The 12,539-nt window shown below is 55.2% G+C and overlaps 1 protein-coding gene across 6 annotated transcripts in view; it reads left to right on the top strand.

The window, feature by feature from the left end:
- Window positions 1-7,518, top strand: part of NR6A1 (nuclear receptor subfamily 6 group A member 1) — a 73,826-nt gene extending 66,308 nt beyond the window's left edge. For all 6 annotated transcript variants that reach the window (XM_038188062.2, XM_038188063.2, XM_072025123.1 and 3 more), the window contains 2 exons: window positions 9-161; window positions 1,168-7,518. In XM_038188062.2, the coding sequence (XP_038043990.1) occupies window positions 9-161; window positions 1,168-1,256 (242 nt within the window). In that variant the 3' untranslated portion in view covers window positions 1,257-7,518. The remainder of the gene's footprint in view (window positions 1-8; window positions 162-1,167) is intronic.
- The last annotated feature ends 5,021 nt before the right edge of the window (window positions 7,519-12,539 follow it).

Here is a 12,539-nt window from a genome sequence, read left to right as displayed (position 1 = left end):
TCTTTCAGACATTAGGGGACTGACTAACGCCTCCCAGCTGGAGCAGCTGAACAAGCGGTACTGGTATGTCTGCCAGGATTTCACAGAGTACAAATACCCCCATCAGCCCAACCGTTTTCCGGATTTAATGATGTGTTTGCCAGAGATACGATATATAGCAGGTAACTTTTTGAGCTCTTCTCCCACCGCAATCATGGACAAATTATGAAATCCTCTTCTAAAATAAAGTTAATCTATGAGAATGAAATTCTTGCCTACTTTGCCGGAGGGTGTTTATGTGAGACCTTTTTCTACTTAAGCTTCTCCCTTGTCTTTGAAGTGGTCTCCTGTCACCCCCAGTTCTGCAGGTAGGCTGACACGGGGCAAGTTGTTCCCCTCTGCTGCACAGTGCTGCTTGCTCATAGTCCCCTGCTCCCGAGAAGACAGGCTTTGTCCCTCAAGTGCTTCAGTTTAAGTACTTGGGTCAGGTTTGTATTTTATTTTCTTCCCTTCAGTCCTAGCTCAGAGGCATTTTGTCCTAAACAGATGTAGCCCCAGTCTGAGAGGTTGTTTCATGAGAGGTGGAGAGGTCCCTGAAGTGCTGCTGAGGAGCACAGGATGAGCAGAGCTGTTGCAGTCCTACGGGGTAAACCCTGGGCGTCAGCTCCTCTGGGCGTTAGCATATCTGAAACATGCAGGTGAATTGTCAGCTTCACTTGTGTCACTAATTAGATCCACACTGTCTGGTGTTATTAAGGCATTGTTTGTTCCCAAGTGTTATGGTAAAGGAAGATACTTGCCTCCCCGTGTCAAGGCTCCGTATGCTTCATCCTACCCTGCTGTAACAAAGTAGATAATAATCACATAATAGCTCACATAATTTACTCACCGAGATCTACAAGGGAGTTAGAGGAGAGACAGCATTTAGTCTTTCCCAGTTTCTATAAATACTGCTCCATTGTGGAGAAATCATTTTGATCTGACTTTGCCCATTTATTTAGCTTTCATTTCAGTAAATAATAAATCCTGTTGTGTCCAAATGGGTATCAAATGTCTAATGTAGCAGTAGGATGATTAACTGTTTCTCTGAGAGGTTCAAGGTAAAACCATCGTCAGCGGTGCTGGCTTAGGTGTCTCTCGGAAATCTGATTCAGGAATGGCTGCTAATTCTGGCCTTTTTCTTAACAGGAAAAATGGTGAACGTCCCGCTGGAGCAGCTGCCTCTCCTTTTTAAGGCCGTTCTACATTCCTGCAAGACGAGCGCGAGCAAAGAGTGAGCCCAGCTTGCCCCCGACCCGTGCCTTACTCTGTGCCTCAGGCAGGGAGCGGGCTCACCTCGAGAGGAAGGGGGAAACATGACCAGGGCAGGAGGGAAGTGCTGAGACGGGGCAATGGGTGTCCCTGCCATTGTAGCAAGAACCTTTTGTGTTTGTTTTTGTTTTTTTACTCTTTTTCCTATATATTTATTTCACGACAGAGTTGAATGTATGATCTTCAACACGATGCACATGGTTCTGTATGAATGCAGCAGATGCATTCTCCAGCAGTTTACAGAATGTGAAGATGTTTAATGTGACAGTGTTTGTTAGGGTTAGTTCTTTTGTATTTTGGGGCTGGGGACTGAGATGACTAAGACTACCTCAAGGAGAAGATGCTGTTCACGCACTGCTCTTTCCGTGATTTGTATCCAAAAGCGTTTGTCGAAGAGCGCAAACTGCCTCACCTCACTGACAGAGCTGTTAGCATCCCAAATGGACAGTTTTGGAGACGTGGGTGTTAGAGAAGTGCCAAGCTTTATTTTTGTTATTGTTTAAGGAAATTAAAAAAAAAAAAAAGATGACAGGGAGAGGAAAAGAAGAAACAGTTTGTTTAGCCAGTTGGTTTTTCTTCCTCTGGCAGTTCTCAGCTACAAATGGCAGTGCCTGCAGTTTCCCTGAATTCTGCCCCCAGGATTGCAGTGCTCCCAGGCCAAGAAGGGCTTGCAACCCCGTTCCCTCCTGGAGCTGCAGGAGTGTGATCTGCACTCCGTCTCCAGCCTCACCAGCTGGCCTGCCACTGCTGCTGCTCCTTTCCATTCGATTGAAATTGTGCTGTTGCAGGTCGTAGCTGGCCTCTGACATTACAACAGCAAGGTACTCTCGTAGAGAGAGGGAACTGCAAATAATTTCTAATTGCTTCCTTAACATCCATTTTACATTCATAAAAGCAGGAGAGAAGAGGCAGGATTGCCCCTTTTAGTGTATGCCCCCAAGGTGGTGGCTGACTGCTGGGGACACTTCTGCACTGCAGCAATCAGAAGCAGCCTGTTTCTGGGACCAGCTGACCCCCCTTGTGGTTAAATGTAACGTGCATAATGGTGACCAGGGACTCCAGTATCCTCTGGCATGCTTTCCTCTGCTGGACTTGGGGAGGGCATGATCCATAGTTGTATTCTGCCAGGACAGTTTTACTGCTCCGTGGAATCCTTCTGCACCAGGAAAAAATACTGTGAGTACAGTACTTGGGCAGCCGTTTGTCCCAGGCGTTGCAGGGCTGGGATTTCCATCTAGCAACCTCCACACCACTCCGCTGCATGGAGAGATGGTTTAGTGACAGCAGGTTAGCTGTATGAGTAACTGCTAAGTCCTGGTGCTTATCTAAATTTGGGTATTCTCATAGGAAATCTCATGGCATCCTGCCTGTGGTGGTGGTGGGGAGCGCAGGGGACAAGCTCCTGATCTTTCATTAACAGTTAACGTAGGAAGATTCCCCTAGGCTGCCACGTTACCCGGCCTGGACTTCCTTCCCTCTATCACTACATATAATCTTCAGGTAACAAATTGTTGAATGCTGTTTTTAAAATACTTTGGGAAGCAGCTTCTGTTGCTTCAGAGGAGGAGGAACCAGTCACTCCCTTTTTGTCTGGTCGTGGTAGCAGCTGTGCACGGCACGCAGTGAGTACTGCTCGGGAGTGAAGTTGCTGTGAGATGAAAATGAAAGTGGCGGTGAGCAGGAACGCCTTCACCAGTCGTCTTTCCTTCCCCTGCATCCCAGAGGGTTCAGTTGCAACCCAGGAGACCCTGTGACCCACTGGCTTGGCACATCTCTAGGTTAGTCAACGGCACTGCTGGGTGCTGGGCGCTGCCTGCTCCCTTCAGACCTCTCCTCGGAGGCGTGCTGTTGACTAGCAGTGAACCCCATTGCTTTCTTTGTGATTCTGTTGGGAATCTTCCAGCTTGTCAGTTTCCCTTTTCTAAAAGTCCACTAGCTGCTCGTTTTTCATTATTTAAATATGATGTTACGGGTAACAGCTGCTGGGACCAGCAGCAGTTCGGTTTGATAGAGCTTCACAAATCCAAAGGTGGTTCTGTAAATCTCATTTACTTTCTGATTGTAAAATGAGACAAGCACATATTTCTCAGGAAAGCCTTCTGCATACAGCATATACCTCAAGTGTAAATGGTAAGAGTTTAGTATATCTGTTTGTAAGTTAGAAATTATTTCTCAGCTTTTAAGTTTAATTTCCAAATAGCTTGATATGATCTTTTTATTACGGGTTATCTTCTGGCTTGCTGTTTTATACACTCAAGGAATTGTTAAATTGCATAGCAGTAATTTTATTCTGTGATTACTGAATTCTTATAATCTGTTGATGAATGAGAGTTTGTTTTAATTAGTGTACATAGAAGTGGTCATCCTGTTGCCAAATACCCAACAAAAATAACGTATTTGCTATTCTGTATTTATCCAAAATACTCCCAAGACTAATGCTGTACCAAAAACAACAACAAAAACCACACCTAAATTCAGATAAGATGATAAACGGTCAAGAATGTTCTACTTTCTGTTACATAACCAAATTGTATAAAGGCTGATTGGCAGCAGTATCTGTTAACAAATAATTGGTTTATTGTAGGGAGTAAAGAAGCCTTACTACATTGAGAAGTGAGGCAGAAGCTGATGTACCAAACCAGAATGTAACTCACTGGACAGTCAGTCGGAATATCTTCTGCACCAAGTCCTCTAATGACTTGTATTTTTTAAACAGGGTAAAGTGAATGTGTTGCATTGCAAACTCAGGTATTATAAGAAGGTAGGAACGTAGCTAGAATGTAGAGACGTTAGGTCAGTCGCTAGATGTATTTGTGAATTTGGTTTGAAGGACACCCTGGAAAGGTTGGAATTTTTGTTCCATTCTTCACGTAACATTCAGTTTACAGGGACTCATATTTTATTTGTGCTTAATGCTAGTAGGGGGAAGTTCATTATCTTTGGTACCTATCTGCTGTTGCTTATCTGACCTTCTGTCATAGAGGAATCAATCAACAATAATAGTCTTTGGTAGAATTTTCTGCCATGACAAGTCAATTTTTATCCCCGATTTGAAAGATAAATTGGCTGACTGACCCCCTCCTCTCCTTCATAGTATTTGTGCAAATAGAAAGCTGAAGAGTTACTTTTAATCCGGACAGAGATTCGGGACATAAATTTGAAATGCCCAGGCTCCCGTATTCCGAGGAGCTCTGTGTAGGTCTCTTAGTTGCTGTTTTGCAGCTCGCAGCTCATCAGCCAGCACAGGGAACAGCGCAGGCACTGCTGCTGCAGGTGATGGCGATGAGTCTTCGCTCGAGTGGCAAGACCCCGGGACCTGAACAAAAAAGCTCTTTGAAAACCTCTGCATTTTCTTCCGAAGCTTGCCTTTGGGTCAAGCCTCTGTCACATAAATGGAGTCGTGACTCCACCGTGTGTGTCAGAGCAAGTTCTTGTCCTCAACGTGCCCCTAGAGAGGGCCGTGGGATGGGGGCACTGCCAGGGTGCTCAGGGATGCCCCGAACCTCTGAACCGGTGGGTTCTGGAGATGGCCAAATGGATACGGCAGGGGCTATCCCTACAGCCGCTCACACCCATGCAAGCTCCTTTGTAATTGCTGGCTGCGGGCAACCTTTCCCCTGTGCTGCCGTGGGCTCGGAGCGAGCCAGCGAGGGCACGCGGTGCCCGGGGAGTGCTGGTGTCACCAGGCTCCTGCTGCCCACAGAGCCGTGGCTCCATCTGCTCCCGGCTGAGTGTGTGGGCACGGGCTGTGCCGTGGGCAGCAACAGGAGTGACCTGCATGGGAGGTGAGCTGCAGGAACCCGTCCTGGGGGTGCTGACCACGCTGAGCCCCTCGCTGCCCGTCCTGCCCCCTTACATCTGTGTGCCGACACGGACAAGGGCTCTGCAGCCGTGTGCACAGAACAGAAGCACAGCCAGCTCAGGTTAATGATTTTAAGTTCTGTCCTTCAAACCAACCTTTAAAAAAAAAAAAAAAAACAACTAAAAAAAACCACTTGAATTTCTTTTTATTACATTTTTTAAAACAACAAAAAATTCTCCCGTGAATGTGCTATTTACCGATCATTCTTTCTTCTTTCTTGGTTTTGATTTGAAGCTATGAAGCTTGGTGTCTGTGAAAATGTTATTTCTGTATTTCTCAGGATAATAAGCGGCAATCATCCCTGCCACATAAAAGGCAGGAGAAAGGGGGAAACTTGGGGAACTAGTTTAAGTGTGAAACTAATTTTTAAGTTGTAGATGATGTTTAAATCGGGGGTAACGCGTGAGATGTCAGTATCAAGCTGTGGCGTTTCTCTGGGTTCTCAGTGTGTTGTTTGCAATGCACAGCAGCTCAGGGATAAGTATTTAAAATGGGACCCAGAGAAACCCGAGTTTTGATGTTGCAACCGTTGCTTCTTTCATGACTTGTCTGGAGGACTCCTTGAGACCTGAATAGAGCCCCCGTACGGAGGTGTTGGGGGCAGAATTCTGCTTTTCCTGGTGGGACGTTTGTTTAGGCCCCTCCGGTGGCTGTGGGGAACCCCCCAGGGATGCGTGGGGCTGGCGTGGGGCTGGGGACCAAGCAGCAGCTCCCCCGGCAGAGCTGTGCCGTGCCTCTGGCTGGCACCCCGCAGCCCCCAGCTCTCAGCCCCCAGCTCTCAGCCCCCAGCCCCGCAGCAGCCCCACTGGGGTGGGCAGGGCGAAGCGTGCTGGGCCAGCCCCGTGGGCAGCTGCACGCCTTCAGCGGGCACGTCATGTCCAAAGCAGTGTGTAAATGTGCTGCATCCTTTTGCCCTCAGTGCTCAACGGGTTCAGGTGCTCATGGAACAGGAAAACGTGGGCACTTCTCTTGCTGGCAGAGCCATTCCTGCTGTCAGCGTGTGGCTTAGGAATGAGAGCGTTTGGGTCTGCAGTTGGTACAGCTTCCTCCTCGTGTTTGCCAGGGCTGTAGGCTCATTCAGCCTGGCTTAGAAGTGTCCTGACGTGTACAAGCGGCTCACCCACTGCTGCTGGGGGTATCAGAACGGCGCCATCCAGCCCGCTGCAGCCACGGGCAGGGCTGGGCACAGGCAGAGCAGCAGCACGGAGCCTGGCAGCAGGTTTGTGGGGCTAAAAGCCACCTCCTCGGCTGTCCCAGCAGCCAGGGAGTGCACGCTGAGTATAAACCAGCAGAGCATAAAGCTGCTGAGGGCGGTATAGGCGGTATCTTCGCCTTGAAAGAAAAAATTGAAAAGAAAAAAAAGATTCTGTGCAGTTGACCTCTAACAAGTCTATGAAAGAAGCAACACGGTTCAGTGGAAGAAATGCCCCCAAGGGCAAAAAGAAACAGAAATTGAAACCAGATGACGATCAACCTTAACAAAGCCTTTTGTGATTCATTGTTTTCTTTCGATTTATGAAATGTCTTGTAATAGTTGATAACATTATTGACTCGATTTCCATAACAAAACTACCTCGTGTGACATCCTGTTTATCATCTCAAAGGGATTGTGAGAAAAACAAAATGCTGCCAGTGTTTGTTGCTAAAGAGCAGGCTGTGTGAACGGCAGGAGTTCCCTGCCTCTTGGTGCCGGTAGGTGCACCCGCAGTGATTTCTGACCTCACGTCCCCCGGCCACGGGCACCCCGGCTCGCGGGGGTCCTGCTGCTGTTCCTGGGACGAAGTGCCACGGGGGCACCAAGCTCCATGTTCCTGCGGCACGGCGCAGACTGGCGCTGATGGCCCAGGGCCTCCACAAGCCTGCACGTCCTGGCTGTGGGTCCTGAAGGAGCAGCTCCGGCCCGCTGAGTGGTGCTCGTCTTGGCCATTGCTGCCTCCTGGGCTGGGTCCGAGGCCAGTTTGGTCCTGGGGCCTTTCCGCAGATGCTCCCAGCAATGGCTTCTCCCGGTCAAACACTGTGTTTTTCCCACGATCCCTTGCCTAAATCAGGGAAGCAGGATGTTGCCTGGCATGGCACGTTAGCAGCGGGGAGCTGGGGTCGGGTGCTGCGCCCTGGGGAGCGCCTGGTGGGATCGGTGTCCCCGTCACCTTGCTGCACCCCAGGGGATGTCCTCCCGGTGTGGCACGGTGCGGGGCACGGCGGCCCTGCTGCGGCGGCACCGGCACAGCTCCCTGCCAGCCCGGCCTGGCGCGGCTCTGCTGCCCCGCTCTGTGACTTGACTACCTGTGGAAATGTGACCAATAAGTGTTGAACGCATGTGTAGCGAGTGTTAGCTGTATGAACTAATAAATGTGAATTGTTCTGCACCGCTGGTGAGGCTGCTGCTTCCTTTCATCTGGGTGATGGGGCTGGGCGCTGGTGCGGTGGCACCCACGGCACCCTCTGGTACAGGGGGGGCTGGCACGGGAACTGGGGTGGCTCTGGGAGGGGCTGGGGGTCCCCAGGGTGCACGATCCCACCCCATTGGGATTGGCAGGTGGGCACTGGGGTGGTGATGCGAGAGCAGCGGTTTGCACGGTGCACCCCCTCCTAACCAAGAGGCAGGAGGGCAGGAGGACAGAGCTTCTTCCTGCCGCTGTGTCCTTGCAGCCTGCTGTGCCTGCTGCCGTGGTGGGGCTCCCACCTGGGGACCTGGGGGTGGCCGGGACGGGCTGGGAGCTGCAGGAGGGGCGGCTGCAGCAGGAGCTGCGGCAGGAGGCAGCGTCTGCACGAGGGCTGCAGCGGGGAGCCTTGACCAGCAGCTCCGGAGGCACTGCAGAAAGCGTTTGGAGCTTTTCCATGTCACTGAGGTGGGTGTGTGGTGAGAGGCTGACAAGTGCTTCTCGCGTTTACGTCTCTGTGGGTGTTGGGTGCAGGCTGAGGCCCACGCACTGCTGAGCGCAGCGGCGGCACCGAGCGAGCAGCTGGGCCCTGAGTCCGTCCTGGGATCGCTCTGCAGCTCGTGAATTGCAAAACTTCTAAAATCGGTGGTTCTGGGTCCTGCACGGAGCAGATGGATCCATGCGAGGTGCCTGTGAGGACAGGACTTTGACCCAAAAGCCTTTATACCTAGGAAATTCCCCAGCATTTCTTCAGAGACAGCAGCAATCCCTTTGTTCAGACCTAAAAGGGGCTTTGCCCCAGGGAGCAGAAGGGGGTCAGGGGAGCTGTCTCAGAACCAGGCCAAGGCAAAGGGCTGGCTGAACGGTGATCTGCTCCAGCCTGGGCCCCTGACAGTAATTTGCAGCCAGATGAAGCAGTAATTCCCCCTGAGCTGGAACTTGGTGCTCACAATAATCCCTTACAGCAGCCGCAGTAAAGGTGTCAGGCCATAGATCAGCGCCGAGCGCCTTCAGCCTCATCCCAGGGCCGGTCCCGAGCTTGCCCCGGGGCCATGTGCTCGTGGGAGGGATTTTGCTGTGCCCAGCACACGGGGCTGGCCCCAAGCCTGGTCCAGGAGCCTCCCTGGCCCTGCTCGGCTGCTCCATCCCTGCCACCACAGGGGCTGCAGGGTGGCCGTGTCCCTGACCCCAAGCCTGCAGGGTCCCTGCTGCCCTCTGCAGCTCGGTGCCTGCCCCCTCCCCGCTCCTTCCAGGGCAAATCGTGTCCTCGTCTCGGTCCCCGCGTGAGCCGTGCTGCCCCGCTCCTCTGCCAGGCGCCTCCCTCCTGCTGCCCCTCCGTGGTGTTAACGGTTCTTATTTACAGCACCTCTCCTCACCTGCGGCGCAGCTCCAACGCCTCTGCTGCCATCCCGCCTGGATTTATTCCCCCGAGGGGCCCTGAAGGTCGGCGGTGGCGAGGCGCCTCGGGAGGTGGCGGAGGACACGGCGCACGCGGGGCTCTGGGGTCGTCCGCACCTGGAAGCCGAGTGGGAGAGCCCGGGGGGGCGCGGAGGCGCTGGGCGGCACCGCCTGGGCACGGAGGGCTGCCTGGAGAGCACACCCGGAGTGGGAAAAGTACCAGCACGCTTCCATTTGCAGCTCAACCCCTACTGACCACTGTATTTTGATTAGAGCTCTGCTTCCTTTTCATCTCCGTGCTCCGGCTGGTGACAACTGCCACAGCCTCGTGCGCGCGGTGCCATAGTTTATCACCGAAGGCCAGCGGCTCTATGAATTCAGAGCCAGCGCGGAACAAATCACGCTGTCACTAACGTCAAACTTGTTAACCTGATCTTTGGTGGATCACCAGTGTCAACATTGCATGGGACATACATTATCGGGCCCAAGGACTTTGGGAGATGTGTTTGTCAGGCTGTTCTGTCACAGTCCCACTCTTGACCTTCGCAAAGTAACTTTCAAGGATAAGCTGCTTTCCCCTGACAGCGAGGTGCAGTTCCCAGGGGTGTCACCCCTCGGCCACGGGGCTGCGAGGTGAGGCTGGGCCCCCACACACGTGGTGCTGCCACGGCTCGACCCAGCGATGAGCCAAGATCTGCCGGGGTGGTGCTCGGGGGCCTCCGCCAGGCTTTGGGCTGTGGATGGACCCCCGATGGTGTCCGTCCCCAGGCACGTCCCCTGTGTGAGCTCCCCACCGTGTCACCACTGCTCTCGCTTTGCCCTCGCGTTTTGCTCAGCCGCTGCCCCCGGCGTTCAGACCCGGACACCAGCCTGCGAGCATTGGGCCAGTGGGGCTGCGTTCACTGGAGCAGTCTGAGCACCTCTGGGTTTGCCTGGCACAGGTGCACGAATGGCTGCTGGCATTTCTGTCAGGGCTGACACCGGAGAGGTCAGGGGAAGGATGGGCCCCCCCAGCCGGGACAGCAGCAGCACGGTGAGAGGTGTGCGACCCCAGCAAGCTCCTGCTGCTGCTGCTCCCCTGTCACTGCCAGGGCCCTGCTGGGGCTGCACCACTCCCGGCTGTGCTGCCGGGACAGGGCTGAGCCGGGGCCGGGGCAGCTCGTGGCCAGCGGGACCCCAAGGTGGGCGCTGGGTTCCAGCTCCCCATGGCTCTCCCCGTGGGCCGACCCTGCTAATCAGCTGTGAAAGAGAGAGAGAAAGCTGGAGAGAAATCTTTCTCTCTGCTAACCTCATCACAATAAAGATTCCTATAAAGAGCTCTTATCCTTGAAGAAAATGAGGCACATAAGCAGGAATAGTAAACAAAAGGCTGTCATTTTGACCCAGGAGTGCTTCATGTTGTTGGCAACTGCCAAGAGGAAACATAAAGAGAGGCTGCATCCAAGTCCCAATTATGCAGAACTATGTGACTGATATGTCAATGAGTCCCCCCGGGAGGAGACCACCAGCGCTGCCTGCGCACCATCTGCACACGCCGCCATGCGCCGGGCCTGCCCGCACCCCCGAGCAAAGGCGTGCGTGGCATCGGAAGAATGCGGGGGACAAGGTAATGTCATCGGGAACGCTATCGCCAAAGTCCTCGCCGCGCGCACGTTATCGCCACGCGCCCCGGAGTCAGGGACTGCGGGCAGCCGGCGGCGCAGGCGGCCGGCTCTGGCCAACAGTAGTGCTGACCACACCTGCTGCAGGCACGCTCCGGGAACGTGGCGCAGGCAGGAGGGCTGCCCCACCGCAGATAAGCTGAGTGGATGAAGATAACATCCGAGAAGGAGATACGCTTTGCCGAGCATCAAGGCTGCGCACCAGCAAGGAGCCAAAGCGCGGCTGTGTCCCGCGGCGGGTGGTGCAGCCCCGAGGGCTCGGCTGCAGCCGTGCCGGCCCCTTGGTGATGGCCGGGGCTTTGGTGACAGCAGCCGGGGTTGGTGATGGCCGTGGCAGGGCTTGGCCCCATGGGGAGCACGAAGCAGAGGCTGTGCCAGTCCCTCAGCCACAATGGGGAAGGTGTCACTGCATGGCTGGGGGCAGCGGTGCCTCCTCTGTGCCCGTGGCTGCTGGGGACGCCCCCACTGAAGCTGCAGCAGGGCCTTTGGGTGCAGGCACCCAGTGGCAGCCAGCCCCCCTTCCCAGCACCCGTGTCACTGGGAGCCCAGGGCCCTGTCCCCTCCTGGGTGCTGGCACCAGCTCGTCCCTCTGCCACCAAAGCCTTGCTCCACTCTGCCCCTCTGCCCATCCCCAGGCACCCCCAGGGCTGCGCACAGCCTTTGGCACGGGCTCTGCATGCCCGGCTGCTGCCTGAACGGGCACTTGCTGCGGGGGTACACAGGGTGCCCTCAGGCACTGCCGGTCCCGTGTCCTACAGCAAGCCCAGCACCAGGACGGGAAGGAGAGCAGCAGCCTGGGCGAGTGGTGGGTGCCACTGCTGCAAAGCGCCCTGGTGTTGGAGCACCCTCATTGCAGACAAAGCTGGGTGTCCCCAGTGCCGGAGCCCCACGTGCCCATCTCGCCAGGAGCTGGCTCGCTGCAGGGCCCCCGTGGCTGCCCCGACCTGCAGCTCCCCAGCCCACCCCTCCACCCGGCCCCGCCGCGCTGCCCCGAGAGCGAGCACTGAGCGCGCGCCCGCTGCAGGAGCTGGGCCATGGCCTTGGCGAGGGCCTGTGCAAAGGAAGGTGCCCAAGGCCAGCAGGGACGTATTTACCCCTGAAAACACCTAGCTTCAAAAATAGCAAGTGGCCGGCATGCGGCCGGGGCTTCCCGGGGGAACAATGCCCGGCGGGAGGAAGCGGAGCGGCCGCCCCGTGCTGCTCCGTCCCCGCCTCGCGCGGGGCTGAGCCGCGAGCCGCTGTGTGCCGGCCCGGCGGGGACCTTGAACCTGCCAAAGATTTATTTTCCCTGACATTGGCATTGCATCGGAACATCTGGCATTCGGCTGATAATTGCTTGGGATCGGGGCGGAAGCTGCCTCTCCAGGCCTGGCTCTTCTACAGAGCTGTGTTTTCGTTACTTTTCTCCTCTCTTCAGCTGCAGAGCGAGGAAAAAACAACCGGGGCTGCACAGCTCATGGCTCCCGCTCCTTCCCCACAGCCCCGTGCCGCGGGCTCTCCGCTCCCTCCTGCGGTGAGGCCGTGAGCTGGGGCCTGTCCCTGTGGGGTGATGCCTGTCCTGTGGCCCCAAACCTGGGTCCTGCCACCCTGGTACCCACTGGGGCTGCAGCAAAAAGTCCTCGGGGCCGTGGTGCTGGGGTGAGCCACCGGCGAGCTCTGTGCAGACACGTGGGGAGATGCTGGGGTGATGGATAGCGGGGCTGTGGGGAGGAAGAAAAAGCAAATCCCTGCCCTGGCAGGAGGGAAGCGTCGTGAGTGGCCTCTCCCCGGCACCTCGCCTCTCTGCGCTCACAGGGAGATGGAAACCAGAGCCCTGGGGCCACCACAGTGCCCAAGGGTCAGGACTGTGCCCAGCACCATGCAGGAGGTGGGAAATCCAGGTGGTGGGGACATTGCTGCCCCAACGCCTTGTCCCTGAGCACATGTCCCATGTACCCCAAGTGGGCA

This window comes from Anas platyrhynchos, chromosome 18 (assembly GCF_047663525.1).
Source record: "Anas platyrhynchos isolate ZD024472 breed Pekin duck chromosome 18, IASCAAS_PekinDuck_T2T, whole genome shotgun sequence".
Lineage (NCBI taxonomy): Eukaryota > Metazoa > Chordata > Aves > Anseriformes > Anatidae > Anas > Anas platyrhynchos.
The sequence above is the reverse complement of the archived record's forward strand: the minus strand, read 5'-3'. Positions and strand labels throughout refer to the sequence as shown.